The 27,163-nt window shown below is 35.7% G+C and overlaps 2 protein-coding genes across 2 annotated transcripts; one reads left to right on the forward strand and one right to left on the reverse strand.

Moving 5' to 3' along the window:
• The first annotated feature begins 1,191 nt into the window (after positions 1-1,191).
• Positions 1,192-9,406, forward strand: LOC147548683 (protein REDUCED WALL ACETYLATION 3-like). Its single transcript, XM_086672451.1, has 17 exons — positions 1,192-1,893; positions 2,055-2,085; positions 3,011-3,102; positions 4,366-4,503; positions 4,604-4,660; positions 4,747-4,819; positions 5,234-5,392; positions 6,240-6,389; positions 6,501-6,756; positions 6,851-6,972; positions 7,059-7,145; positions 7,250-7,338; positions 7,450-7,512; positions 7,611-7,667; positions 7,864-7,960; positions 8,064-8,222; positions 9,015-9,406. The coding sequence occupies exons 2-17, from the start codon at positions 2,062-2,064 to the stop codon at positions 9,018-9,020; spliced, it is 1,629 nt and encodes a 542-aa protein (XP_086528577.1). The 5' UTR covers positions 1,192-1,893; positions 2,055-2,061; the 3' UTR covers positions 9,021-9,406.
• A 1,662-nt stretch (positions 9,407-11,068) lies between these two features.
• Positions 11,069-15,701, reverse strand: LOC147548684 (putative receptor-like protein kinase At2g42960). The gene is made up of 8 exons (XM_086672452.1): positions 14,907-15,701; positions 13,529-14,259; positions 13,257-13,361; positions 12,719-12,841; positions 12,423-12,593; positions 12,185-12,314; positions 11,767-11,976; positions 11,069-11,637 (listed from the first exon to the last, which is right to left on the reverse strand). Exons 2-8 carry the CDS (start codon positions 14,173-14,175, stop codon positions 11,584-11,586), a joined length of 1,440 nt encoding a protein of 479 aa, XP_086528578.1. The 5' UTR covers positions 14,176-14,259; positions 14,907-15,701; the 3' UTR covers positions 11,069-11,583.
• Between the last annotated feature and the right edge of the window lie 11,462 nt (positions 15,702-27,163).

The raw sequence follows: 27,163 nt of genomic DNA on the forward strand, positions 1-27,163 counted from the left end.
TCAAAATCTCAAATGAGTCTTGACACATAAGATATTTTTTTTAAATTTTGCATTCGAGATGATCTAAGTAAGATACTCATTGGTGAACACTATCCTCATTCGTGAATCTGAAGGAAAGTCACAGACTATTTGCCAGTCAAACAAAAGATTGGAAAATATATAGGCAATACTTTTTCATGTTCACTTTGTCAAACACATCGAAACAACAGACCACACGCTTCTCCACCGCACTTTAGCTAGATCGATTTGGTTTTACTTTTGCATACGTACTGATCACATTACTACGGTAAAAGAACGGATAATATCGTGGAATGAAAACCGAAACACCAAAGCATCAAAACAAGAAAGTTCCACTATTCTTTGGTTCATTTAGAAAGCTAGATGTGAGAACTGCTTTAAAAAACAGTCACCACTCCGACGCAGGTTATAAGCCAAAATTTGGCATTTCCAACTCTCAAAGCAACGACAACCACAATAAAAACCTTTGTTAGAAGTCAAGAAGGGACTTTGTTGAAATATCCATCCATGAAAATGAACACCGACGCGTCTTTCATCAATATTACAAATCTCTCTAGAATCAGTTACATCATCGTCGACTACCTGGAAAACTTCAAGTCAACTAAAGCAGAAACGGTTCGGCCCAGAAACACGGAAGAAAGTGAATGCAAGGCAATACTTAATGGTATGTTATGGGCTTTAGAGCTCAAAGTAGAATTTCTTCACATCGAAAGTGATAAAGAAAACATAATCGATCATCTCTGCAACTCTAGAGAGACTATCCAATGGCAAACTCGAGCTCACGCACGACTGTCAGAAAGATCATATGAAATTTCAAACGCTACACCTTCTCTTACACTAGACCCCAAGACAACTAAAACAAAAAAACTCGCAAACTGGACACAATAGAATTCATTGTAATAGAATTTAAAATTTGTTCCACCTCGGTTTTTAAATTCTGAGTTGTAATAGTTCTTTGACTTCAATCATTCGTGCTTTCAAGAGGTCGTGGGATCGAGTCTCGGTGGAAGCAGTTTGCCATCAAGATTTATCATACGTAATTTAGGCTATAAATAATGCAGTAATTTGTCGGGTTTTAGCTCTCTTTATTGTTGGGCTTTAGACCTCTTTCATTCTTGATTTAAATTAGGTGATTATCGTGCTTATTACAACTTCATGATGTATCAATGCCTTGTAACGACTAATGTAGTTCGTATTCGAATTCTCAAAAAAAAATAAAAAATAAAATAATAAGTGAGAACGTGAACAGTAAAGGCTACAAAGTTCAACCTAAAAATGATTAGAAGTCAGATTACATCAATTAATTGCTTAATTATTACTTCTGGAATCAATTAGCTTCATCTAAAGTGTAAAATGTACTCCAATCTAATAGAATTTTTTTTGAAAGACCAATTTAATAGACTTAGAAAAATGCTAATCGTTAATCCAAACCGCTCAAATTAAACAATCCAATGCTAAATTCACTCTTAATTCCTGTCTGTCAATTAACTGATTAAGAGATTAGAAAGAGATTAAAAAACGATCTTGATGATAAAACAATAATTAACTGTCAATTAACTCTTTCTCTCTCTCTCTCTCTAAAAGTCTTTCTCTCTCTAAAACGAAGAAAACAAGTAATCAAACGGTTGAGTTAGGTGTTTGCTTGGTGAGAGCAACATCTCTTCCAACATTTGTTCTTGTTTTTCTTTCCCCGACTTTCTAAGCGAAGTTGTTTATTTCTTCTTTCTTTGGTTGCTTCAGATCTTTCTTTTCATTCATTAATTAGGGTTTTTCTTTTCTCCTCAATTCTACTACCCTCGTTCTCTTTCTTATATTTATGACAATCTCTCACTAAACCTCTCTCCCATCAAAGCTCTCACTCTACCATTTTCACAGGTTTTCTCTTTTTCTTTCTCGCTCCTCTTTTACTCACTCGTCCTTTGGATCTGTGATTCTAATTTAATGTTAGTTTTCTTCTTTCTGTAAGAACCGATCGTTTAGATGATAAATTGATCGGTTAATTTTCTTGGTTTCTGATTTTGGTCATCGATTTGCAGCAAAATCATGGTGGCTGTAACGCCTGGTCAGGTATGGATTGTTTTACTTCCATTGTTTTTTTTTTCCTAATTTGATTGTGAACTGATGTTGACAAAATGCTGAAGTACTAAATCTTGCTCTATTTTTAGGCTTAATGTGACCTAGATTCTGAGTTTGAATAATGTTTAATTAATATGTCAGTTTGTAACTTTGTATTTGATATACATATTGCGATCAATCGGAGCTTGTATAGATAGGGATTTCTATTAGATCTTTTGATCCTGTTTGAAATGCACTTTTTTCCTGCTCATTCTGTTTCCTTTGAGGAGAAGACCATCGGAGACTCATCGATTAAGAAACAAAAAAAAATTACATTGATTTTGTTAGTTTCGTTTTTCGGTTCTGACAAACAGAGTTAGTAGGGAGTTAGTCTCTTATTCATGTAGCTACCTCTAAAAAAACTGTACAAAGGAAGTAAAACAATGAGGGTAAAAATTTCTCCCATGTCGAAATTGCTCCCATTTCGATGGAAACTATGCACGAAATAGTTGTAAGTGTGATTTCATGCACCTAATCAAAATTTCCGATATATTTCGCAAATTTCTACTGAAATTTGTGGTAATTTCATTCCTTGCAGAAAAGCATTAGTTTTGATTAACCTGAAAGCTCAAGAAAAGATGAAGCTAGTAAATGACCAAATTGATCTTTTCTGTTGAAACCAGATTCTTGAATTCATGAAATGTTTCATGATTTACCCCCTTAGAGTCAGAAGTCAAGTGCACTCGGACCAAGCCCAATAGTTAGCAGAGAACTTATTTCCTCGTGCATCTGCCTTTAAGTAGTTGGATTAAGAAAATATTAGTTATTAACTTCTTCAACAATTTACTCCTTGATACATCTTCTAGAAGATGCTTGTTTCTTACGAAAAATTGTGTAGTGTTCTTTTACTTCAGCTTAGTTTTTTACTGTTTTGCAGGTTTCATTTTTGCTGGGCATTACTCCTATTTTCATTGCATGGGTATATTCTGAATTCCTGGTACACAAGAAGTCTTCAGCTCCCCCAAAAGTGTAAGTTTTTTCTTAATGGACTTTTTTAACTTCAACGTGTATATGCTATCTCTTGCATAGGTGTATTTCGGAGTGTACAGACAAATACTGATGGAAACATTTAAGCCAAGAATGCCAGTATTTTTGTCAATCATTACGCATTCTGTTTCATGAGTTTTTTTTTAATGCATATCGTTCTTGTCAATACTGAAGCCAATAGTAAAGCCTTATTCTGTAATACTATAGCGATTAGCAACATCTGCTCTGTTAGCATTTACATGCATTGGGCCGGAATCTTTTGGACTAGACAAGGATTCACCCTTTTCGAGATGTATTTGTCAGAAACAATAGTTTGTGATGTTTGAATTAATTAAAAAGCTCGCCAGATTGTTTTTCTTTGATACATAGACAGAAATACTCTGATTTCTAGGGTCTTTTTTTCTAGAGATCTATACGGAACAAGCATGTTTTCTCTCGTTTCTTGTTTTCATTAGTGACTAGAACTGGAGACCTAATTCTAGAAGTATAATTTTCCTTCTGAAGGTGTATAGATGTTATCTGGAGAGCTTTTAGTACCATCTGATCTCAACCTGGGTACCTGACTGTGGTAGATGTATAGTTCCGGTCGGTCACATTTTCTCGACAAAGGTCACTTGTCTCGCGAGTACATTATAGTATTTTCTTGTTTTGGAAATGTGTTAATTTTTATTGAAATAAATGGTGGAATTTACAGAAATAATAAAACAAACATCCAAGAATGCAAACGATCTTGGCATCCTGAACTGACTAAGATACTGCTATTACAAAACAGCCTTAATCTCTGTAAATAAAATAGTATTGAATGCTTAGTCCACGCAGAGAAATGAACTAAACCTGACTATGATCCAGGTAAGGTTTAGAACTTCAGATGAATAAAATAAAACCTGACCTAGATCATAGTCAGGTTAGGTTTAAATTGGTTTTCTGTTTATTAGTATCCCAAATACAAGTCTTTAGCGCATTTATTCTGCCTCTGAATGTTCTTACCACTCTTATTATGCTACAACCAACTGATGCAGGTATCATTGAATATATGTTTGCAATGGTAGATGACAACCCTGAGCCTGTATATCTTTTGCAACTTGATTTTGGTCGTTTTTGTTCGTATTTGATAAGATATCCCTTATTTTATGCTGTTTGTGAACGCTACAGTGTCCTGCTGGTATTTTGTTTGCATACTTTTGATGCAAAGTCCTCACAAAATTTATTTGTTTCTCCGAAAATGATATCTTTTATTCAATGCAGTCATTCAGATGTCAATTTGGTAGAACTGGGAAATGAAACAATCAAGGATGACGATCGAGCTATTCTGCTGGAAGGAGGCCTTTCAAGATCAGCGTCTGTTAGGTTTCAGAGTTCGACAATAACATCAAATCTAATCAGGTGTCTAAATGGGAGATTGTTTTGGTAGATTTTGAGTTCATTTCTGAAGGCTCACTAAACACGGGGAGATATAATCAATATATTATACTTAATGTTGTAGGTTTCTGAAGATGGATGATTCATTCTTACTTGAAAATCGATTAACTTTGAGAGCCATGTAAGTGAATAAATTTAAACTTATGTATGCTACCTATGGTTGGGAGCTCAAATTTCCTTGTCATATGATCATTTCATATCATGCAGGTCGGAAATTGGTGCAATTCTTATCTACTACTACATATGTGATAGGACAGATATATTTTCAGAGTCGAAGAAGGTGCTAACTATTTTTTTCTAAAATCAAGCTCTTATGATTTGTTTTCGCTGCTACATTAGCTAAGCTCTTATGGTTTATCCAATAATATCCATTAATAGCCATGGTTGCTGGCGTATGGAAGTAATTCTTTATAAGTGGAGAGTGAACATAGTTTAAAAAGATTAAGTTTCAAAAAAAGTTCTCTCCCTATTTGCTAATCAAACACCTCCTACTGGTGACAGATTCTGATAGACCTTACGACATATTTTTAAATATTCCATCTAAAATGTTATGTTCCTCTATGATCTTGATAGTTACACGTTAAAATGCCGCAGATTAGAGAATGAGATTTATGTGACATATACAAGTGAACAAACAGAATTGAAGGCATTAGGCAAGAGTTTTTTCTTATCAATCTTTTGTTTTGTTCTGCAGCAATACAATCGCGATCTTTTCCTTTTCCTCTACATACTTCTCATTATAGTGTCTTCTATGACTTCTCTCAAGACACACAATGAAAAGTCAGCATTCTCCGGAAAATCCTTGCTTTACCTTAATCGGCATCAAACAGAGGAGTGGAAAGGATGGATGCAGGTAGTTTATCACCGCCAGAGTGCCACCCTCTGTTGATTAACTCGCTTAATTTTATATTTTTATTTTATAAAATGCTTACTTTTCCGATACGGTTTCTCATCCTCTGTCTTTTGCTACTTCTATTATTCGGTCAACTGAAGGTAAGATTAAATTCCGACGAACCATACTTTGCATCTTTATCCTTTTCAGCTTTATCCTGTCATTTAAACTTCCTCCAACTTGGAGCAACTTGTTTCTGAAGGTGTTCTGTTGGTCTTCCTTTTAAAACCTCAAACCAGTTCAACTGGATGTCATTGTTCTACTTCTTGTAGCAAGTACTAATTAGTTCCATTTAAATATAATCATATACGATTTGCAATTTTATTTTCTTCATGAAATTCATTATCATATGATTTGCTTAATGAACGTCCAGATTTATTAAAGATTGCATGTGTTATCTTTTCAGAAGTTTCAATTATCTTGACAGTTGTCTTTGAAATAATGGCCAGCACTCTAGAAATTTGCCTCCATGTCGACCAATTAGAAATAATCCTATGTGGGCATGTGGCAACTTTGTAACATTCAACAGTCTCCATTTTTACCTATAATACCTTAACAAAGGGCGGTTGCTTTTGCATATTCCTTGTGGTCAAATAGTATCTGAATCCCTGGCAATCATTGTCGCAGTTTTTTTTACTACCGTCTTCCTTGACAAGTTTGTCATCTTTCTCAAAATTCCAGTAAAAAGTATTTGGTCCAAGACTGGAATCTGCAGAAGAATAATGTATCATAACAAGTGCAAGTTGAAAAAGTTAATATTGGAAATATATTATGATTTAGTAGTTAATTATTGTGCATCTCTTACCAGGTCCTATTTCTAATGTACCACTATTTTGCTGCAACGGAGATTTACAATGCCATACGTGTCTTTATAGCTGCATATGTATGGATGACTGGATTTGGGAACTTCTCTTATTACTACATCCGCAAAGATTTTAGTCTGGGACGCTTCACTCAGGTTATGATTATTAAAGCATATTCCTACTTTAACTTCCGAACGTAATAGTTTTTTTTATCTGTCTTTCTTTATTTTACGAATCAACTTACTAATCTGTTATTTCTAATGCAGATGATGTGGAGGCTCAATTTCTTTGTGGCATTATGCTGTGTCGTTCTTAATAATGACTATCTTTTGTACTATATCTGTCCTATGCACACGCTTTTCACTCTTATGGTGTACGGATCAATCGGTATCTTTAATAAGTACAATGAGGTCGGATCTGTTATGGCTATCAAGATTGTAGCATGCTTCATGATAGTTATCTTGGTTTGGGAAGTTCCTGGAGTTTTTAACTTTGTGTGGAGTCCTTTAACATTCCTCTTAGGTTAGTACCCTATGAGATTTTATGTGAATCCCTAGTTATATGACATACCCTTTAAGCTTATTATACTGATTTGTTTGAATTCTTTTCATGCCAGGGTATAAGGATGCAGATCCATCAAAAGCCGATCTCCCACTCTTGCATGAATGGCAGTTTAGATCAGGCCTTGATCGATATATCTGGATAGTTGGAATGATCTACGCATATTATCATCCAAAGGTAATTTTTTCAGTTCTGGTTCTGTTGCTTATTCCAGTTTCTTGTATTTCCATCTCTAAAAACATTGATATATTTGAACATCATAGGTTGAGAAATGGATGGAGAAACTAGAAGGAGCTGAAACCAAACGTAGACTGTCAACTAAAACCGGAATTGTGGCTGTTTCCTTATTCGTGAGAACTTGAACATGAGTGTTTTTGTCAAATTTATCTAATGTGGTTCAGGTTATCACCTTTTGTTGATCTTGAGGTATTTACTTTTTACCATCTTCTTATAGGTTGGTTATTTGTGGTACACATACATCTACAAGCTGGACAAGGTTACATATAATAAGTTCCATCCTTATACATCATGGATCCCTATAACGTTAGTATTTTGAAGTTCTTCAGTTTGATACATTGTCTAATGTCCTTTTTATGTGTAAGTATTTCCCAGGACTTCAACTAATTTCTTCCGTTTCTGTTTTCGGGGTTTCAGTGTTTACATTGTCTTGCGTAATTTCACACAGCAGCTTCGAAATGTCTCCTTAACTCTCTTTGCGTAAGCGAACTATAAGTTTTCTTTTCCTTTTCTTTCTTCGCTTTTTTTTTTCTTTATTCTTCTTTTTTTTCTTTTTCGTTGTTGACGTGTAATATCAGGTGGCTCGGCAAGATTACGTTGGAGACTTACATATCCCAATTCCACATCTGGCTGAGGTGCGCAAGCCTCACTATGTCTCTATATGCTTTAGTAATCACATCATATATTGCAACAAATCATCTTTGTAGAACTCCCGCGATGAAACTTAAAAATTAGCTGATCGCTAATTCGCCAGTCTTTCTTAAAATTTTGCTGCCAAGATGTGTTACTTTTTATTGAATTATCGCTTTTTCTTTTTTAATTGATTTGCAGGTCAAATGTTCCGAATGGACAGCCTAAATGGCTCCTTTCAATTATTCCAGATTATCCCTTACTCAACTTTATGCTCACAAGTGCCATCTATCTCTTGGTAAGAGAAATTTGTCCTCACCCTTCAAAATTTAACAGGAACAGATAAAATATACAGAATATTAATTTTCTTATAACTATATGATTTGATCATGTTTCTGCAGTTATCATACCGCCTCTTTGAATTGACAAATACACTTAAGACAGTTTTCCTACCGACAAAAGACAACCGCCTGCTGCTGTATAATTTTATTACAGGTGCTGCCATTTCCTTGTTTTTGTATTGCATCTCACTGGTCCTTCTTCAGATCCCAATAACAACAGTAAGCTTCTAAACTTCATCTTTTTCCATCGAGAGTTTCCCGTTTGCTTTATATATGCAAGCCTAATGGTGTTGCCTGCCGAGGAAATGCACTTAGTGAACTAGTCATATTGCCATCTCCTGTTGCTTGTTTTTTTTTTTGGAAATTGACTACGATCAACGATAGTCATTACATTTGGCATTGATACATCAAAGATGTGATAAGCACGATAACCGCCCATTCAAGCTCTTACAAGACCGGGCCTATAGCCCAACTAAACTTATGGCCTAAAGCCCAACCACATTATTTATACCCTAATAATCCCAATTCGAATAACCAAAGATTCCACCTTCTTGGGATTTGAACCTGGGAGCTCCAGGGCTTTCTGGAGTTTATGTCAAAATCTTGGAACCACTTGGGCTACCAACTGTTGACATCACTTGTTGCTTGTTGAGGGTGAATAACTTGTTGAGGGTGAATAACATCATTTTATAGACCGTGTTGATAACTTAAGAGTCCCAATCAATTTTTAGTCAGGGGAGGGGAGAATAATTATTGTTTTTCTGTAACACAGAACTGTTATTAGGTATTCCTTTCGTCTGGGAGACCATTTTTGTCCATGTGGCCATTATATGACCATTGTCATGGCCGAACAAAGCCCAGACCTAGTTTTTTTCACGGTTTGCTTTTTATATCCTGGAACTGGAAGGCTCAGTTCAGAAAAAACAATAGTTTTTTGAATCCCTTTATTATGTATTGGTTAATTATGGTTCTAATTCATTGCAGTTCTAATAATTTAACTCGTCTAAACAGGCCTGATAGATCAAAAAACCCAAAATTAGTGAAGAAAATCTATTTGTAGAAGTTTGAAAATACGAAACCGGATAATCAGAGAAAATTTGAAGAAGTTGCTTAGAATCAGTGACTTTAACAAGCTTGAAGTTGTGGGAAAATTTTATTGAAGATGGAAGTTCAGTTGCACCTTTACTATTGTGTTTATAAAAAAGGGTAAAAGGAAACAGTGGAGCTAAAGAAATAGGCCCTTGTTGGGTTGGAGATATAGTAGAATGAGGGAAAGCATTAAAAGGGAGGGTTTTTGTTTCTAATTCTTTGTTATTGTTTCTTTTTCTTCCTTTTCTTGTGATTTCAAAAGCTTACCATTTAGCTTAGCTATTAAAGGAATTCAAAGCTCACTTGTTTACAAAGCTTTTCTCTGTGATAAGCAAAGTACTTGTGCCTTCTCTAAAAGCACTCTTTCAATAGGACTAGGGCCTGCTTGCTATCTGGAGAGCTCTTGGTTTTGTGGAGTATTTGTGGCTTGGTGGTATTTATTGTCGGTGATGGTATATTTATCCACTAGGTGTAAACGGGGCGTGTAAGATGCATACAGTTCTACTCTCCACAATATGTTGGTGAGTATTTAGCAAATTTTACGTTTGTTCGAATAGCGTCCCTTGACAGGGAAATCTGGACAGTTAAATTTAAACAGCAAAGTCTTAAACATAAAAAATAAAAAGAAAAAAAGTTATGGGCTAAAAAGTCCACTGACATCTCAATGGGTGATTACTCCACTCAATTCACTTTTCTCTTGTTGAAATCCACTAATGTCACTTGATGAGTTCAAGATCCAAAGTTCCCGACACTACTCGCTGTAAAGGTCTCGACCTTTCGCATTGGTTGTTGCTTTGCGAAAATAAGAATATTTTCTGGAGTACGAAATTTTACGATAAGTTCTGAAAGTGATGTGTTTTTCATTCAAGTCCTGGTCAAAACAAGTTGACCAAGTCTGGTTTGACGCAATGGCCATCTACCTTCTTACTCGGCGTTGCAACAAAAAAAAACCTTCTTACTCGGCAACAAGCCGTTGGCTGGCAACCTCCGACCGACGACCTTCACTCAACCATTGTCGGGACGGAGAAGACCCCCTTTCGCCGACAATAGTACATAGAAAGGGGAGAAGAACCATAAGAATGTGGGCGAACTTTTGCTGGAGAAGAAGGATGGGTATTGCCGCCTCCTATTGACCACATTGTCTCTAACCATTTGTGGGATTCCGTTTAGCGCGCTTGCCTTTAACAAGAAAAGGTATTGCCTTTAAAACCTCCTTAATTTTAAAGAGAAGTTGTAGATTTTGTCAAAATTTATGGGATCAAAATTTAGAGGAAAATTGTAAATTTTGGCACATTTCCAAGGCAACACAGTTGTGGACTTGTTCACCCATTGACATTGACAAAAGGAAGATTACCTATCAGAAAATTCAATTTCAATAGTTCACAAACCCTTTGTGATGCTTTGAGGTAGGAACCTTTGCGATGCTTTGAGCTAGGAACCTTTGTGATGCTTTGCAATAGGTTTTGTGATTGTTTGCGAACCTTCGCAATTCTTTGCAGTAGGTTTTGTGATTGTTTGTGAACCTTTGTTTTGCAATAGGTTTGGCGATGGTTTGCGATGCTTTGCAAAATTTTGCAACAGTAGTTACAGTTGTTTGGAACACTTTGCAAATTATTTGCAATCCTAAGACCAAGTTACAATGGTTTGAAACAAGATTATTGCAAACCTAAAATATAAGATTCCTCATTGTTACTTTTGTGAAGAAGTTGATCTTGCCATTACAAAGAACAAAAATATAACTTTCCTCTATGTTTAATATCAATTTTTTCTACTTGTGAATTGTTTGCAAGCTCTTGCAAATCTGGTTTTCCACGAGCGAACTAGATTGCCACCTGGTTCAAATCACAAAGACTCGAAATTTTCCAAGACCACAGAAAAACAAATAGCAACCCCACATAGATGGAGATTGTAAACTTGATTTATTCAGTCAAAATTGTGTAAATACTTGAAAATATGTTGAAAAATACATAAGAAAATGACCCAATAATACCTCAATAATCCAATAAAATGATCATTTATAGCATTGGCAACATTATCAAGTAGATGAAGCTTTTAGAGCAAACACTTGTTTGACAAAACCACAAAAATACCAAACTAAAATAAATCACAAAAATTACTTCACCCAAAATGGTCTGTATCAGAAAATTCAATTCTGCACCTAAAATATGAAAAATCTATTCTAACCATCTCCTTAGCAAATAAACAAGAAACATAATTCCCAAATTTTTGTTTATTTACATTAACTTCATTTCTTTTACCTCTGGGAGATGTCACTTCATTTTCACATTGATGTGTACTTCAAAAGGCAAATGAGCTATTTTAGTAAGCAGATCCCTCATTCAAATGTCGTGAGCACGAAGATTCTTAACCTAGTTCATCGACAAGCTTTAAATTTATCGAAAAGGAGATTATGCCTTTGGGTCATACCGAATTCGTTAGTTATTAATTGTGTGCATCACTCGCTTTTTCTTTTCTACATGTCCATTTAGCTTCAGAGATTTGATTCCATACTGGTAGTTGAACGACTCTTTCTGTGTCTTCTATCCTGCAATTAGAATGATCGAAGAAGATAATATGGTGCGAACTAAAAAAAGTGACGGTCCGTAAAATAATCAAGTTTTAATTCACTTTCAAACGAAAAAAAAATTCTTAGTTACTATTTGAGCAGTAGTACCTCATGAGTTGGAAATTCATCAGCTTCGAGCATTCGAACAACTTGACTCATTTTTGGTCTTTTATCAGGATCGGGATCTATACATCTTAGAGCAATTAAAAGAGCACGTTTAAGCGCCTTCATTGTAGGTTTAAGTTCAAGGTTATGATCCACAACTTCCTCTGCCCTCCTTGTCCCTACCATCACTTTAAGCCACTCAACAAGGTTAACCTGCACCAAACATAGTTAAGATGATTTCGATTTTTTGTACAAATCATCTGTATTAGCATTTCGGTGGGGATTCCGGAAAAATATCTTCGGGTATTATATCCTCTAATATACACAGAATTGGATATACTGCTCCTTTAAAAACGTTTTCAGTAAAAAGAAATTTCTTCCAATTTAGTCAACCGAAAATTACGAGTCAATATGGTAATACCTCATCTGCAGGACGACCATAGTCAACTGGGTCCCTGCCAGTAACTGCTTCTAACAGAACAACGCCAAAACTGTAAGTATCAGCCTTCTCATTTAACATGCCCGTATTTGCATATTCAGGTGCTACGTACCTAAAACCCACACAAAAGACTTTTGAACAGCAGATACACGACATAAAAATATTTCCGGAATCGTATTTCTGGAAGTAACAAAAGAATTGGATGATAATTTAGACATACCCAAATGTCCCCATCACTCGAGTTGTCATGTGACTTTCTCCTGAATCCAACAGCTTGGCTAATCCAAAATCTGAGATCTTGGCATTGAATTCATCATCTAGCAAGATATTGCTTGATTTTATGTCTCGATGAATGACTTTCGGCTCTATTGCTTCGTGCAAATAAGCAAGTCTAGATTCCAATTTAACAAAATAATCACGCAGTTTAATTGACATGAGATAATAAACAGAATCATGTAGATTCCATATCACAAGGGAAAGTAGTTCTCAAATAGCTTGATTGGGATAAAGACTTACGCTTTAGCGGTACAGAGAATGACCTTCATTCGGGCTTCCCAACTAAGAGGCCCGTGTTGACTCATGGCTCCGTGTAGCCACTGGTCTAAATTACCATTGTTTACATACTCGTACACCAGCATCCTACGTTACAAAAAAGTTATCTACACTAAGGAATACATTTACAAACAAAACAAGCAGGGATTGCCCAAGCGTTTGGGGTGCCCAAAGCAGAGTTAAAATGGGAAAATTTTATGTATAGTAAAAAATAAAAATAAAAATAAAATGCACAATGGTGTTTTAAGGAGGATTTGAACATCTGACAATTTACGCACAAACCATACTTTTTAACCACTAAAATAGAAATTTAATTCTATCTCTGATTATGGGCCCCGAATAACGTTGGGGTCCAAAGCAGCCTAAGGGCCCAGGCTGGCCCCTTAAACAAGTAAGCTCTCATACTACATTTTAAGAGTCTGCACTATTAATAATTGGCGGTAGATATTTGTTTTAAATCACATTGTATGTAACCAAATTCAAAAAAAGAAATGGATCCTACCTGTGAATTCCTTCAATACAATACCCCAGAAGCCGCACCAAATTCTTATGACGGACATGGCCGATAGCTTCAACTTCAACTCTGAATTCCTTTTCTGCTTGTCCTCTACAAATTCAGAAAAGATGCACCACAAGCATAATGAGGAGTAATTAACAAACAATTACACCAAAAGAGTAACAAATTTTGATGGGCAGATTTCAAATCAAAATTAACAAAAAGAAATGGTAAGTAAATGAGTTCTATCAAATGGAATCAGAATAAATCGTTCTTACAAGTTGTTGAGGAGTTTCTTCACTGCAACCTTAGTTCCATTCATTAGAAGTCCCTTGTAAACAACTCCATATCCACCTTCTCCGATAACATTTTCTTTCGAGAAATGATTTGTAGCAATTTCAAGATCTCTTAGAGTAAACCAGTGACCCCACCCAAGATGGGCAGCTTCTGGAAGTCCAATTAAAGGAGATGCTGTAACTAGAGCACGGTTAGAAGAGGGCTGCGTTCGAAATTTAGCAGAGTTTCCTTCTTCTCCTGACTGTGAACTGCACCCTATATCATTCTGATAAACCGAACTGGATTGGCTAATATTATCTGCATCACTAGACTTATTCTTTGGGAAATAAACTGACATCTTTTCTCTCGGATTTTCATGAACTGTGACAAGAACACCCTCGCGACTTCCATGGCAATTTTGGCTTCCAATTTTATCAACTCCAATTTCCTTTGACATATATGGTATCTGAGAATGGGAAAACTTGTCAAGTTTTCTCCTTGCTTTCCTCCCAGAGACCCATATAGATAAGATGGAGAGAGCCAATATGATAAACGCTCCAACACATATACCAATCAAAACCCAGAGTCTCAAATTGAAAAAAATTGTCTTCTGATTTAATACCGTATTTAGTGAATCCCCTGGCGACATTTCTAATTCACTAAAAGAAAGACAATGCCTATTAGCAAGGGATGGGATATTTTCGCTTAATTGCCTAGATCAATTCATCTTCACCTGGAATACAAATCAAAATCAACTTCTAGATGTTAAAAAACATATACATAAACTGATAATAGATGACTTAAATGGGGGCAATGGAGTTAGTACTCTTAGACATCTCAAAATACAAGATATAGTTCAAGATAGGAGTAAAAAGCTATCACTATTGAAAACCCAAATAGGTGGATAAGGCAAAATGAGGATAATGTGATGAACTAAGGCAGTAATTTCAAGAAAGATGCCTATACTAGTAATCAATTTAAGAAAAAAGAAGATAGAAAAAAAATGATGGTGATAAAAATCATAAGGCATAAGGCCATGAAGAACAAGTACCCATTTCTTACAGAATAACTCTTACCTGCAAAAGAAAAGAAGAAAAGAAGCAAAGACAAAAGAGCATCTGATACGTCCCTTCATGAAACTTCAAATACATTCTTACTTACTTATTAGGAAACAAAATCCCAAATGGATTTACAATCCCATTTACATACAAACCCTTTTACTCATTAAGATTATCCCTAAATAAGAAAATCCCCTCAATCATTTTCATATCAAACACATTTCTTCTAAATCACACTTTCAAAGACTAAAACAAGAAACTCTTTCTTTTACACAATTTTATTCATTACCCAAAGTTTTCAAGAGAGGAAAAAAATACATACCCAGTTGTAGATGATCCAAAAGCCTAGATCTTTTTCCCTTCAGAGACATCCATTTGAAACAAAGGAAAGAAAAGGGGAAGTTTTAAAAACACAAAATAATCAAAGTAGAAGAAGATAATATGAGGGTAAAATAATTTCAGCAGAGAAATTTAGAAGTATGGGTAGGAGGAGGTAGTATAAGAAGTGGGCCAAGAAGAATTGGGGAAACATACAAGAATGTCAAGAAGAGATAAAACTCATCTAGTAATCTCAAATTGATAAAGAGAGAATTTATTTCAATTGATTATTAAAACTCCAATCTCATGAGAGAATACAGAACAAATGGAATTCTAAAGGGGTAAAAAGTTACTGATTTTTTTCTTTTAATTAATCCTTATGACCAGACAGAAATGCAGAGAATAGACAGAAGAAAGAAATTAAAAAAAAAGGGTAAAATGTCTGGAGTTTGTTGCAATGGGTTGGTGGGGTTTTGTGTTAGTGGATGAGAGATAAACCCCTTCTGCTGCATCAGCAGCAGCTACCAAGGAAAGCTTGTATTGCAATAGAAAAAACCAGAGAGAGAGAGAGAGAGAGGAACAGTAAAGTAAAAGGTAAGTGGATGGACATGAGCTGGCAATTGAAATATATATAGAGAGAGAGAGAGAAAGAGAAAGTGAAAGGATAATAGTAAACGGTCAATCTCAACAGAGGAGCCCAAAGATCTAGCTTTTATTACAAAATGAAAAATAAGGATTTAGTACATAAACGAGTATTACATTATTGCCAACAAGGTACGGGCCTTGGTCCAAAATAAATACTAATAGGATTGGGGGAGCCCAGCTAATCTCTTCTCTACTTATTCCAACTTTATCTAAATTTTTGTATTCAATTGCTAATCTAAACAAAGATCTTGATAATAATAACAATAATAGTTTTTGGATATATTAAAGGGGGTGGGATTTAGGTCCAAAATCATAGAGTTAATGGCAGAGCCGGCCCTGGCCCAAAGCGAGCAAAGCCTCGCTTTGGGCCACAAAATTTTGGGGCCACATTATTTCAGTCTTAAGATATAAGGAGTGCCTGTAAAAAACTTAATGAAACAAAGCCTACAGTTTACTAATTCCCACACGGACCCACTTCTCCTCCTTTGAGTTTCAAGTGCCTGACTGCCCGTTACCATTTCTTTTTGGAATGGCTAATTACAATTGGGCCTCAAAATGTAGCCTATTTTATAATTTGCCACCATATTTTATCTAATACTCAAATTTAGTCCCTAAATCATAATTCCATTACTTGCTTTTTTTCTTTTCGTTTAACTATTTCTTTTCAAAGAATTTTCCTGTTTAATCTTTCTGTATTCTAAACTACTTTAATGTATCAAAAATGGCGCTCTGTAAAGAAGTGTAAGTCGCTCATTTGTAGGCGTATCACACGAACACACATCACTCTCACCGTTATCTTTATTTTGTTTTCTCTCGTCTCCGTCTCCTCTTTGTCTATTTCCTCCCCCTTATTTCTTTCACTCTCGAAAATTTATGGAGAAATCCTTGACGAGACTCTTAAGATTTAAGTCAGTATGAAAGATCAAGTCAGCATGAAAGACTATATCTCAGTTGTTTTTTTTCCAGTAGAGAGTGATATTGATAATCTGAATGAGTATAACCTGATGAGTCTCTTAAGATTTTTTTCAGTAGGATTTATAATGCAACTTTAATCAGTATATTTTGGATATATATATACAAGAAATTGAGTCGATCTTTCTATTGGTATTGGTTAAAATTCATGTAAACACTTTCCATACTTCAACTACGTGTCGTACTATACAACTATATGTTAACTTGTGCAAACGTGTGTGTAAATCTTGCATATACATGACTTTTGTAAATCCATCCAAACTTACATACAAAATTCATTTTAAATAATTGATCAATCTTCAATCGAAAAAGAGCTTTTCGTCAAAGTAACTTTCCAATATATATATATATATAAAGTATAAGGCCACACTTAGGTAATTCGCTTCGGGCCTCACAAAAGTCAGGGCCGGCCCTGGTTAATGGATTTAAAGCCCAAATAATCTATTATATTAAAACAGATCAGTCGGTTATCGAGGGGATTGTAGGGTTTTATACCCTTCTACTAGTGTTTATAGCGGAAATATGACATCTAATGTCTACACTAGTATTCCCAGGATCACATGCAAAACTAGTAATTAATCTAATGGAGATAGTGGATTACCTTAATCGCTTTTCCCTCAAACTAGTTGAATTGATTGAAGAAGACCAAGAGCTTCAAGTGTAGCTCCTCTACTTGGGACACGAGCAATCAATTTGATCTCCCACCTTGTTGTATAGCTAGCACACCAATGGTGGTTGGATAATAAGAAGACCTTCTTCTTGCTTGACTAGATAGATAGTTAATGGGAATTAGCTCACTTTCTCCTCTCTACTTGATGTGGTAGAGTAAGAAAGCTTAGAGAGAAATTCCACACCTTATTCTCTGCCCTAAGAGTGTTTATATAGAACCCTAATAAGAATCCACCTCCTTTTAGGTTTCCCAAAACACCCTTTAGAATAAGATTTAGGGAAATAGTCGAAAATAGCAACTATTGGTATTTTCTCAATTCCCTAAGGAGATGACGTCCAAACCCAGCCAAAATTGGCAGATTTAATGTTCATAACATAAGGAAACGTCCCTCCAAAAATCAGCCCAATCCGAGCCCTAAAAGTGCCCGAATCGGCCTAGGCCCAAAAACCCTGCTTTTGGCCTTTTTGTACTATCTTTGCCTAATTCCTTTTTAGGCCTATGAGATATGTTTATGGGACACTCCCATGATTATATCTCACTCCCACTAGTCATATCCTAGATCAATTTGTCACTCTTATGTGTAACCCGTTGTAGGATCCGATCGAAGTTAGCCGCGAATTACTTCGTAATTCGACGATCGTAGTTGGTCTCTAGCTACAACTCTACGATCCCTAAATCAATCGGACTTGATGATCTTCCACATCAATTGTCCTATCCGACAAATTGTTCGCATTGTCACCTTGGTCGAAGGACATCTCCTTCAACTCCTTCAGACTCCCACTTGGACTTAGAACAAGTGCAATGCCTCGATTCCCGTGTCAATTTAGTATCCCATCTGATACGTTACGTCATTCAGACTTTCTTGATATCCGAGTACAACTGTAAAAGACAAACGATTAACTTTTAATCCGTTTGAGCGCGGCCACGCATTTTCAGTTGCTACTCATCAAGTGGCCTTGAGACACTTTGTACCTAATGTGATTAGGGTGACACAATCCATTCTTGCGCTCCCACTTAACTTCATGTCTATCCTGTCCTTCCCAGTGTCCGCCTTTATAACCTCCTTTTACGGCGCGGCGTTTAACGGAACCAAAGTCGGGCATTCCTTACATAAGATGAGTGGAGCACTCATGTTTTGAGGAATCTCTCCAATTGTCTTTATGAGAAGTATTGACGTTCATCACGAGTGATGTACTTCTCATTTGAGGGTTATCCAGTGTATAAACCTTTTACACACCCACGTAGTCGAATAGAATATACTATTCCTATAGCCCATGAAACTGCGCTATCCCATCGACTCCCGTGCTAGTCTTCGTGAGTCATTGTTGTCCATGCAATGACCTGGACCAGGGATTCGATAATAAATATTCCAAGTTCACTTAATAGGGTTTCATTCATCAGATCACGTATCTGACAAACCTATTCGGAATGTTTTATCATCAATGGACTGTCGTTTAAATACTAAACCAAATTTAGACGACTTGTGAAATAACTCTATTATTTCTGATAACGAGAGTTGTAAATCTGAGCCTCTTCCGTAAAACTCTTTTTACCCACTCAGTTTTACTCGTCGAGGTTTAAAATTATACCTCATGCCTTAGACTGTGTATGAATCTCATACTATGTCTTAGGTGACAGTTCAGTTTGACTACCGTGGTAGTCGGTTTTAAACTTTGCTAATTATCAATTAATTTGAAGACGGTTATCTTCAACCTTGATAATTTCTAATAACTTTACTAGAGTTAAGGCCTTTAATTCTTTGTGTAGTATTTGCAACAGTTCCCGGCTTAAAACACTTTTAGCCTACTTTCCTTCCATGTCTGGAAGTTTGCTACGATGACATGTTCAACTTTGTACTACTTCATCCTTTAGCCTTCTAGGATGTACTAAGTAGTGTTTCGGTTTTCCAATCCGAATTCGGATGTTTAAATGCTAATCATGTCCAACATGATTGACTTTATGATTTCGAACATAAATGTCTCTCTCATGCGTGCTAGCTCATCGGTGTCTTTTAGACTCCGAGTTTTGCAACGCCCTCTGTCATGAGTTTTTGGGTCGAAATTCTTTTAGACTTTCCGAGTCTTAGATTTTCTGTTTCGGATCTCAAGCATCTCAGCGTACTGAGTCTCTCTAATCCTATCATCCTTTTGATCTATGCTTATAGATCTTTAGATGCCCAAAATGGCATTTTATCCTTTTGTGTGTGGTCCTTTATTGAGTCAGTTCGTTACTGTTATACAACACCTTATGTCGTACTCAATCTTTTGTATGTACTATGCATACGGACCCGGAAGGTTTGTTTACTCCCACTTACCTTCTTGAAACTCGTGATTCAAGATTTTCTTCATTCTCCAGGAATCAAATTTCTCTGATTGCCTTTTGAATCGAAGATTCTAACTCTTGCGTGCTTTTAATCCGTCGATAGATTTCTGAAGCATGCTTGTGGACATAACTTGATTGAAAGAATCTTATTCTTCTTGTCTAGTTTCGGGAAACATGAATGTTTCCATCCTTCTCAGTTTTCTACTTTGGAAAACCAATTTAGGTCTTCTGTTGACTTAAATTATCAAGCTTCATGTCTTGACGAGATATGGATTCCACGATGATTTTGACTTCTAGCCAAAATCTAGAGTCAGTTTCCGTTTCTGCGCAGGTCTTTTATCTCTTCAGAAAAAACCTTTATTTTCTGTGTCTTTGAGATTTGACCTTTTAGGGCTTTTGAACAACAATTTGGAATTTTCTCAACTACTTTGAGATATTCCTTTAGAGACACTTTCACTTGTTTTGAGAGTTCTCCGGCGAATGACATTCGCTTTTGTGCGGTGGGTTTATAAGATTATATCTTTAACCTTTCCTTTTCCAAGGAGTCGCAGTTTGTTGCTCTTGGTCGAATTTAATCGACTTGTACAAGTTTCATGATTGTTCTTCATGACCCTCCATGATTTTTCTCATGATCGAATTAAATCGACTTGTACTTTTCTCCCACTTATTCTTGTAATAATTAGTGTTTTCTCCCAGACTACTAGGTGTGCTAATTATTAGAAGAATACTATCATGAGCAACAAACACTTTGTTCTCTTGATTGGTTATGGAAGAAGCCCAAATTTCTTTTTAAAAAAGAAATTGCGTCAGATATTAGCTAGTTTTGTAATGCTTTTACAAATTTAGCTTTAGACGGAATTTTGGTAAGTGTGAAAACAATCGTTTATAGAATATGTCCCAAAATATTCGGAAGACTGGCTTAAACCCATCTTTGATCGAATTATGCATAGCAATGTTCGATTGCTCCCACTGAATCCACCATCCGTCGGATGTGTTCCATGGAGCAGAGTTGGGAAACTGTTTCTCAACTCCTTTGATGGTTATCAAGTGTTTGACTCAAGTTTTCACTATCTTGTCAAAGTGATTCTTTACTTCGGTTTGTACTTTGTTTGAACCTTTCAAACATTCTGACTTATACTTTATGATTTGTACGTTTCCATACTTCATGAAGTTGTCAGAGTACGTATTTGAAGTTTCTCTCGTTAGCTTCTGCAAGTAAACTTATAGGTCTGCATAACACCGTATGAGTCCTAATAGATTACTAGTCTTTATGCCTTTTGAAAAGGGTGACTTTGTCAATTAGTCCTTAAGACCCAATTGACAATGCTGAAGTTTAATGAGTTTGAATCTCTTGATTTTAGCCATTATCAATGTTAACCTTCAGTTAATTTTATCACTGGTTTAAAACATCAGACGTTTCTAGAAGAACAAAATAATCACTATTAAGTTCTAAGCTAGATCAGTGTCTAAAAGAAGACTTCGATCCCTTTCAGCATCCCTAGCATTACTGCTTCTGCTCCCTCTTGGATCTTTACTTCTTTTAGTCAAGTATGTGATTTCCTTGAGCTCCCACTGAGCCGCTCATCTGGTCTTAAATACCTGATGAAGGAATTTTACGATACTTGTTTTTAACTTTGTTAACAAGGATACGGAATCGGAATTCATAATTCCATTCCTTTTGTCCTCCAGGTGCTAAAGGTAGTTTCCTTTTAAATGGTCTAGCCATTGTTCAGAAACATTCACAGTAATGAGAAATACTCTTGATCATGTACTCGGTAGCTGCTTTTCTTTGATCAAATGTTTGTCTCACTTGACTGATCCTTTTGCCCTTTTGAATCTATTTCTTAGATTCTTTGTACCAAATCTCAAGAACCTTTCTTAGACTGGATATTCCCGTATGTTCTGCTCAGTTTGTTTGTAACAACCTGAGTGACTCATCTAAGGTCTTATCTATCTTTGTTCAATCAATATTGAATTGGGTGATAGATGTATTCTGTTGTCTTCCGTTAGGATGACTTTCAGATTGCCTTGGAGGTCTCGTACCTCTCCATTTATGACTTCTGTGGGAAATTCTTCCTCGGTTTGTCTTAATGGTTATGCTAGCATTCATTATTCTTCCAAAGAGAATGTTATACAATTGCTTGCAAATGGCTTTTGACCTTCTCTTGTATGAGTCAACATTGGGATTGGGTATTCTAGTGACCTTCCTTTTGAATCTGAGAATTATTCTCGGATTCATTCTTCCATTCTAGGAAGTGGATCAGCACCTCCCTTAGGTGTGATTCAATGTTGAAATCGTTTGTGTCATCTTAAAACTACATAAAGAAATGGCAAAGTTTTAAAACTCGTTATCGTTTTTGAAAAACATTAGTTTTCCCACATTATTCAATAAAAATCGTCCCCGATTGAATAAGTGATTCCAAGACCCCAGTTCTTCGAAGTAAAGCGGACGAAGGCCCTACCCTTTGACTCCGTCGTTCCGGGTGAGTGAACTACTTCACTGATCATACCTTATGACTCTTGGTTGATAGATTTCATTAATGAATGACTAATCTATCCTTTTGCCTCGAGTATCCAAGACTCTCTTGCTGATCTCGTTGAGTAGAACCATTTAGACGTGTAGGCCTCTTCTATAGACCTACCCGCATTGTCCCAAGGTAGAGGAGGTACTCTGCGAAGGCCGACCCACCTTCCTCGAACAAGGGCGCAACGAGTGTCTTAATCTGGATAGGCGATTACTCAAGATTACTTTTGGGGACTTTTACGCTAGTCTGGCGTTTGTTATAGTGAACTATTTAGCCTAACTAACATCCACGACATAAAGCGTAAATAAGTAAGTAAATGCGCGCGAGAAAGTAAATCAAGCAGACATGGATCCTAGTATGGCCCCTAACCTAGAAGATCTAATCTCCTTTGGTTTTCTTCTTGTTTCGCCTTTTGGTTCGTCTAGATCTCCATCCTTGAACCTCCATTGATTTCTCCCACTCGCCTTTGGATTCCATCCTTGAGTTTTCTTCAATGGACTCATTGACCCTAAACTCTAATTACAAGACTCTAACGATTCGCAGATCGTATAAACTTGAAATTAAAATTAATTACAAAGCATGCACCCATCCGTGCTTAAAACAAGAATAAAGATATAAATCTATGGCCATACTAGTTTCCCGCATTCACATCACATGCAATCATATAATATATCAAGGCTAAGAATTATATATGCATGATTATCTTGGGAGATACTTTTGTTGACATCACATGTCACATTACGGACCTTAAGTCTAAATTCGAAGAATTCAACTAGTGGTGCGTTCCGGTTTTATCTTTTATGATTTCTAAAATCATCTTTAAGAAAAACTCCGTTTCGGGTTTTGAAAGCCCGGGTCAATTTCGGAAAAACATTGGTTCGATTCTTAATGATTTCATAAATCAATTTAAAGAGAAATCCGTTTTGGCCTTCTGGATGGCCCGGATTGATTTTGGAATTATTTGGTTGGAATCGGAAGAAATTTTGGCAAAAACTCCCACTCGAATGATGGTTCCTTTTTATGGTCCGAAAAGCCTCGAAAAAGCCCGGGACAAGTCCTAGACAAGTCCCGGCCCAAGCCCAGAAAAGGGCTCGGACAAGGTCCGGACATAGCACGGCCCATAGGCCGGCATGTCCTGGCCGAAACCTATCAAGGCCTGGTCTCGTCCTGGCCGGAGCCAGGACGCTAGTCCATGTACCAGACGCGTCCTAGACGTGTCTGGTGCTGGACCGGACCAGCACTAGGTGTCTCGGACTAGTCCGAGACACCCAGAACCTCCCAGACGCGTCTCCAAGACGCGTCTGGTCGAGTGCTCTGGACGCGTCCTAGACGCGTCCAGGAAGCTCCCTCCGCAGCTGCTGGTCGCGTCTCCAAGACGCGTCCCAACAGCTGCTCTGGACGCGTCTTCAAGACGCGTCCAGAAGCTTCTGTCGCAGCTGCTGGTCGCGTCCTAGACGCGTCTCAGCAGCTGCTCTGGATGCGTCCAGAGGACGCATCCAGGAGCTCCCGGTCCGGCCAGGAAGCTTCCTGGCCGGACACTAGGGTTTTTCAAAACCCTAGTTTCCAAAAATTTTTTTTTTTTTTCTTTTGCAACTCTAAGTTGCTATTTTCCAAATTTAAAACTTTTCTTAAAATTTTGAAATCTTTTAGAACACTTCTAAAATTTTTACAAAACTTGTAGAAACTTTTAAAATTTCCAAATTTTGTTTTGAGAGTTTCCCAAAACTCAAAACACTTCTTTTTAGAACACTTCTAAAATTCCAAAAATCTTTGTTTTTCAAAAGTTTCCAAAACTTGAAAACAACTCTTAATCAAACCAATTTTGGATCAAAGTCTAGGTTTTTGAAAACTTTTTCAAAGAACAATTTTGAAATCTATTTGAAAAATTCTTGAATCCCATTCAAAATCAATCAATTTCTTATGTTTAAAACTCTTTTAAACATAACTATCAACTTAATCAAGCATGGATTAGTCCGAAATTCAATCTAATTGAGTTTTAAAACACTTTTAATCATCAATTTGATTCTTAATTTGAAATTCATTGAATCCCATTCAATATTATCAAATTGTGAGTTTAAATAGTTTTAAAACACTTTTAAAATATTTTTATAAACTCAATTTATCAAACTATCAATTATATCTAATATGAACTAGTTCGATTCTTAGCAAAAACTAGTTAATAGCAAGAGGCTCTGACGCCACTGTAGGGTTTTATACCCTTCTACTAGTGTTTATAGCGGAAATATGACATCTAATGTCTACACTAGTATTCCCAGGATCACATGCAAAACTAGTAATTAATCTAATGGAGATAGTGGATTACCTTAATCGCTTTTCCCTCAAACTAGTTGAATTGATTGAAGAAGACCAAGAGCTTCAAGTGTAGCTCCTCTACTTGGGACACGAGCAATCAATTTGATCTCCCACCTTGTTGTATAGCTAGCACACCAATGGTGGTTGGATAATAAGAAGACCTTCTTCTTGCTTGACTAGATAGATAGTTAATGGGAATTAGCTCACTTTCTCCTCTCTACTTGATGTGGTAGAGTAAGAAAGCTTAGAGAGAAATTCCACACCTTATTCTCTGCCCTAAGAGTGTTTATATAGAACCCTAATAAGAATCCACCTCCTTTTAGGTTTCCCAAAACACCCTTTAGAATAAGATTTAGGGAAATAGTCGAAAATAGCAACTATTGGTATTTTCTCAATTCCCTAAGGAGATGACGTCCAAACCCAGCCAAAATTGGCAGATTTAATGTTCATAACATAAGGAAACGTCCCTCCAAAAATCAGCCCAATCCGAGCCCTAAAAGTGCCCGAATCGGCCTAGGCCCAAAAACCCTGCTTTTGGCCTTTTTGTACTATCTTTGCCTAATTCCTTTTTAGGCCTATGAGATATGTTTATGGGACACTCCCATGATTATATCTCACTCCCACTAGTCATATCCTAGATCAATTTGTCACTCTTATGTGTAACCCGTTGTAGGATCCGATCGAAGTTAGCCGCGAATTACTTCGTAATTCGACGATCGTAGTTGGTCTCTAGCTACAACTCTACGATCCCTAAATCAATCGGACTTGATGATCTTCCACATCAATTGTCCTATCCGACAAATTGTTCGCATTGTCACCTTGGTCGAAGGACATCTCCTTCAACTCCTTCAGGGATAAGTCTGGCCGTCCATTTTATCTGTTATATTAAAACAGATCAGTCGGTTATCGAGGGGATAAGTCTGGCCGTCCATTTTATTTTAGAGATTTACCTTTGATTAGATCGAACGACTGATATAAAATCCTTTTTAGTGTAATTTGACTTAAAAAATAAGGGTATTAGTGTAAACAATTAATTATTTTGAATATTCGGTTACAATCTCCCTAAAATAACTATATCTCACTTTCTACTCTTCAAACACATGGTTATCACTCTCCCCTGTAATTTTATCTTATTTATGTTGTGATTTAAATTTATTTTCTTCTCCTCGAAGGCGTTAGCCAAGAGGGATCTTCCCCGTCCGTAGGACGGGGAGGGAACCTAGTATTAAATAAAAAATAACTCCATTAGGAGTAATTTACATGTTTAACCTCTCTTTCTCTACTACCACCTAGCCTATCCCAAGTCAGATAAAATTACCCATATTAGAAGATACACATAATCTTTTCAGTTTCAAAAAAAATAATTCCTTAATAAGAAGTTTTTATCTCTACAAAGAGTTGTCTTTTCAGTTTAAATAAATGTTTCTTTTGACCAAAAGAAAATCGATCACAACTCTTTCTTCTTTAGTTCACCGAGAGAAAATCAAGAGAAATCGTAGAGAAAACCCATCTAAGCTTTTTTGTCTTCACCTAGAGAAAACTTAGAAGAACATGATGCTCAATGGTTTAAATGTCTTCTTTTACCATATTTTGTTGCCCCGTACATGAAAATGTCCCCCAATGTCCGTGTTATTGGTTGGGGACATTTGAAATGTCCCCAAATGTCTGTGTTATTGGTTGGAGACATTTCAAATGTCCTCAAATGTCTGCGTTATTCGTTTGGGACATTTCAAATGTCTCGAAATGTCTCTGTTATTCGTTTGAGACATGAAATTATGGACATTTCAAGACAAATAGGTTATTTGGACATTTGGAGACATTTTAGTGTAAATTTGGGGAGCTTTTAGAGAGAATGTTTCTGTAAATATGAAAGACATTTGAGAAAACTCTGGGACATTTCAATAAGGAAGATAATAAAAAATTTATTATTATCAAATTAGATTAATAATATATATAACAATATAATACTCTATTATAGTAATAATAATAATAATTATTATTATTATTATTATCATCTTAGACTAATAAATAATATTATTATTATATTATTAAATTATACTATTATTATGTTACTATATTATACTATTATTATATTATTATGATATTATCTCATTATTATGTTACTGTGTTATTGTATTTTTATTATATTATAATATTATTATTATTATATTATGATATTATAATATTATTATTATAATGTTATTATAATATTATTCTATTATTATATTACTATGTTATTGTATTACTACTATAACATATTATTATTATATTATTATTCTATTATATTATCATATTATTATACTATATTAAATAATAAATATCAAGCAAATGTCCATGAATGTCAACAGATATTCGCAGATTTCTACGAAAGTCGAAAAATATATATTTGAAATATTAATAAAGATATATTATTCCATGTGATTAAACAATAATGATAATGTTAAAATAATAAATATCCACTTACTATCCATCAATGTCCTCATATATTCAAAAATGTCTACAAGCATTATAGAATATATTTTGAAATATTAGTACAAATATATTATTTTATATGATTAGACAATAATGATAATATTAAAATAATAAATGTATATTAATTGTCCTCGAATAATGAGATGATGATAATAATAATAATATTAATAATAATAATAATAATAAGGGTTATTTTGCCAAATAGCCCCTAACTTTGTGGTCAGCTTCCTACATAGCTCCTAACTTTATCAAAAATTCCCAGATGGCCCATTTTTTTAGTTACCGTTAGAACATCGTTAACCAATCATCAATTCTCTCTCCTACATCTCATCACCTCTCTCT

Source organism: Eschscholzia californica, unplaced genomic scaffold, assembly GCF_041429995.1.
Source record: "Eschscholzia californica isolate CP2 unplaced genomic scaffold, dmEscCali1.0.p SCAF_3, whole genome shotgun sequence".
Taxonomy (NCBI): domain Eukaryota; kingdom Viridiplantae; phylum Streptophyta; class Magnoliopsida; order Ranunculales; family Papaveraceae; genus Eschscholzia; species Eschscholzia californica.

What these genes read in the sequence shown, in the direction of transcription:
- LOC147548683 (XM_086672451.1), top strand. Translation starts at nt 2,062, where the DNA reads ATGGTGGCTGTAACGCCTGGTCAG. An exon ending in ACGCATATTATCATCCAAAG is followed by an intron (nt 6,973 to 7,058) that starts GTAATTTTTTCA and finishes TGAACATCATAG; the next exon opens with GTTGAGAAATGGATGGAGAA. An exon ending in GTCTCCTTAACTCTCTTTGC is followed by an intron (nt 7,513 to 7,610) that starts GTAAGCGAACTA and finishes GTGTAATATCAG; the next exon opens with GTGGCTCGGCAAGATTACGT.
- LOC147548684 (XM_086672452.1), bottom strand. Translation starts at nt 14,175, where the DNA reads ATGTCGCCAGGGGATTCACTAAATACGGTATTAAATCAGAAGACAATT. An exon ending in AAGAAACTCCTCAACAACTT is followed by an intron (nt 13,362 to 13,528) that starts GTAAGAACGATT and finishes CTGAATTTGTAG; the next exon opens with AGGACAAGCAGAAAAGGAAT. An exon ending in ATTCTCTGTACCGCTAAAGC is followed by an intron (nt 12,594 to 12,718) that starts GTAAGTCTTTAT and finishes ATTGGAATCTAG; the next exon opens with ACTTGCTTATTTGCACGAAG.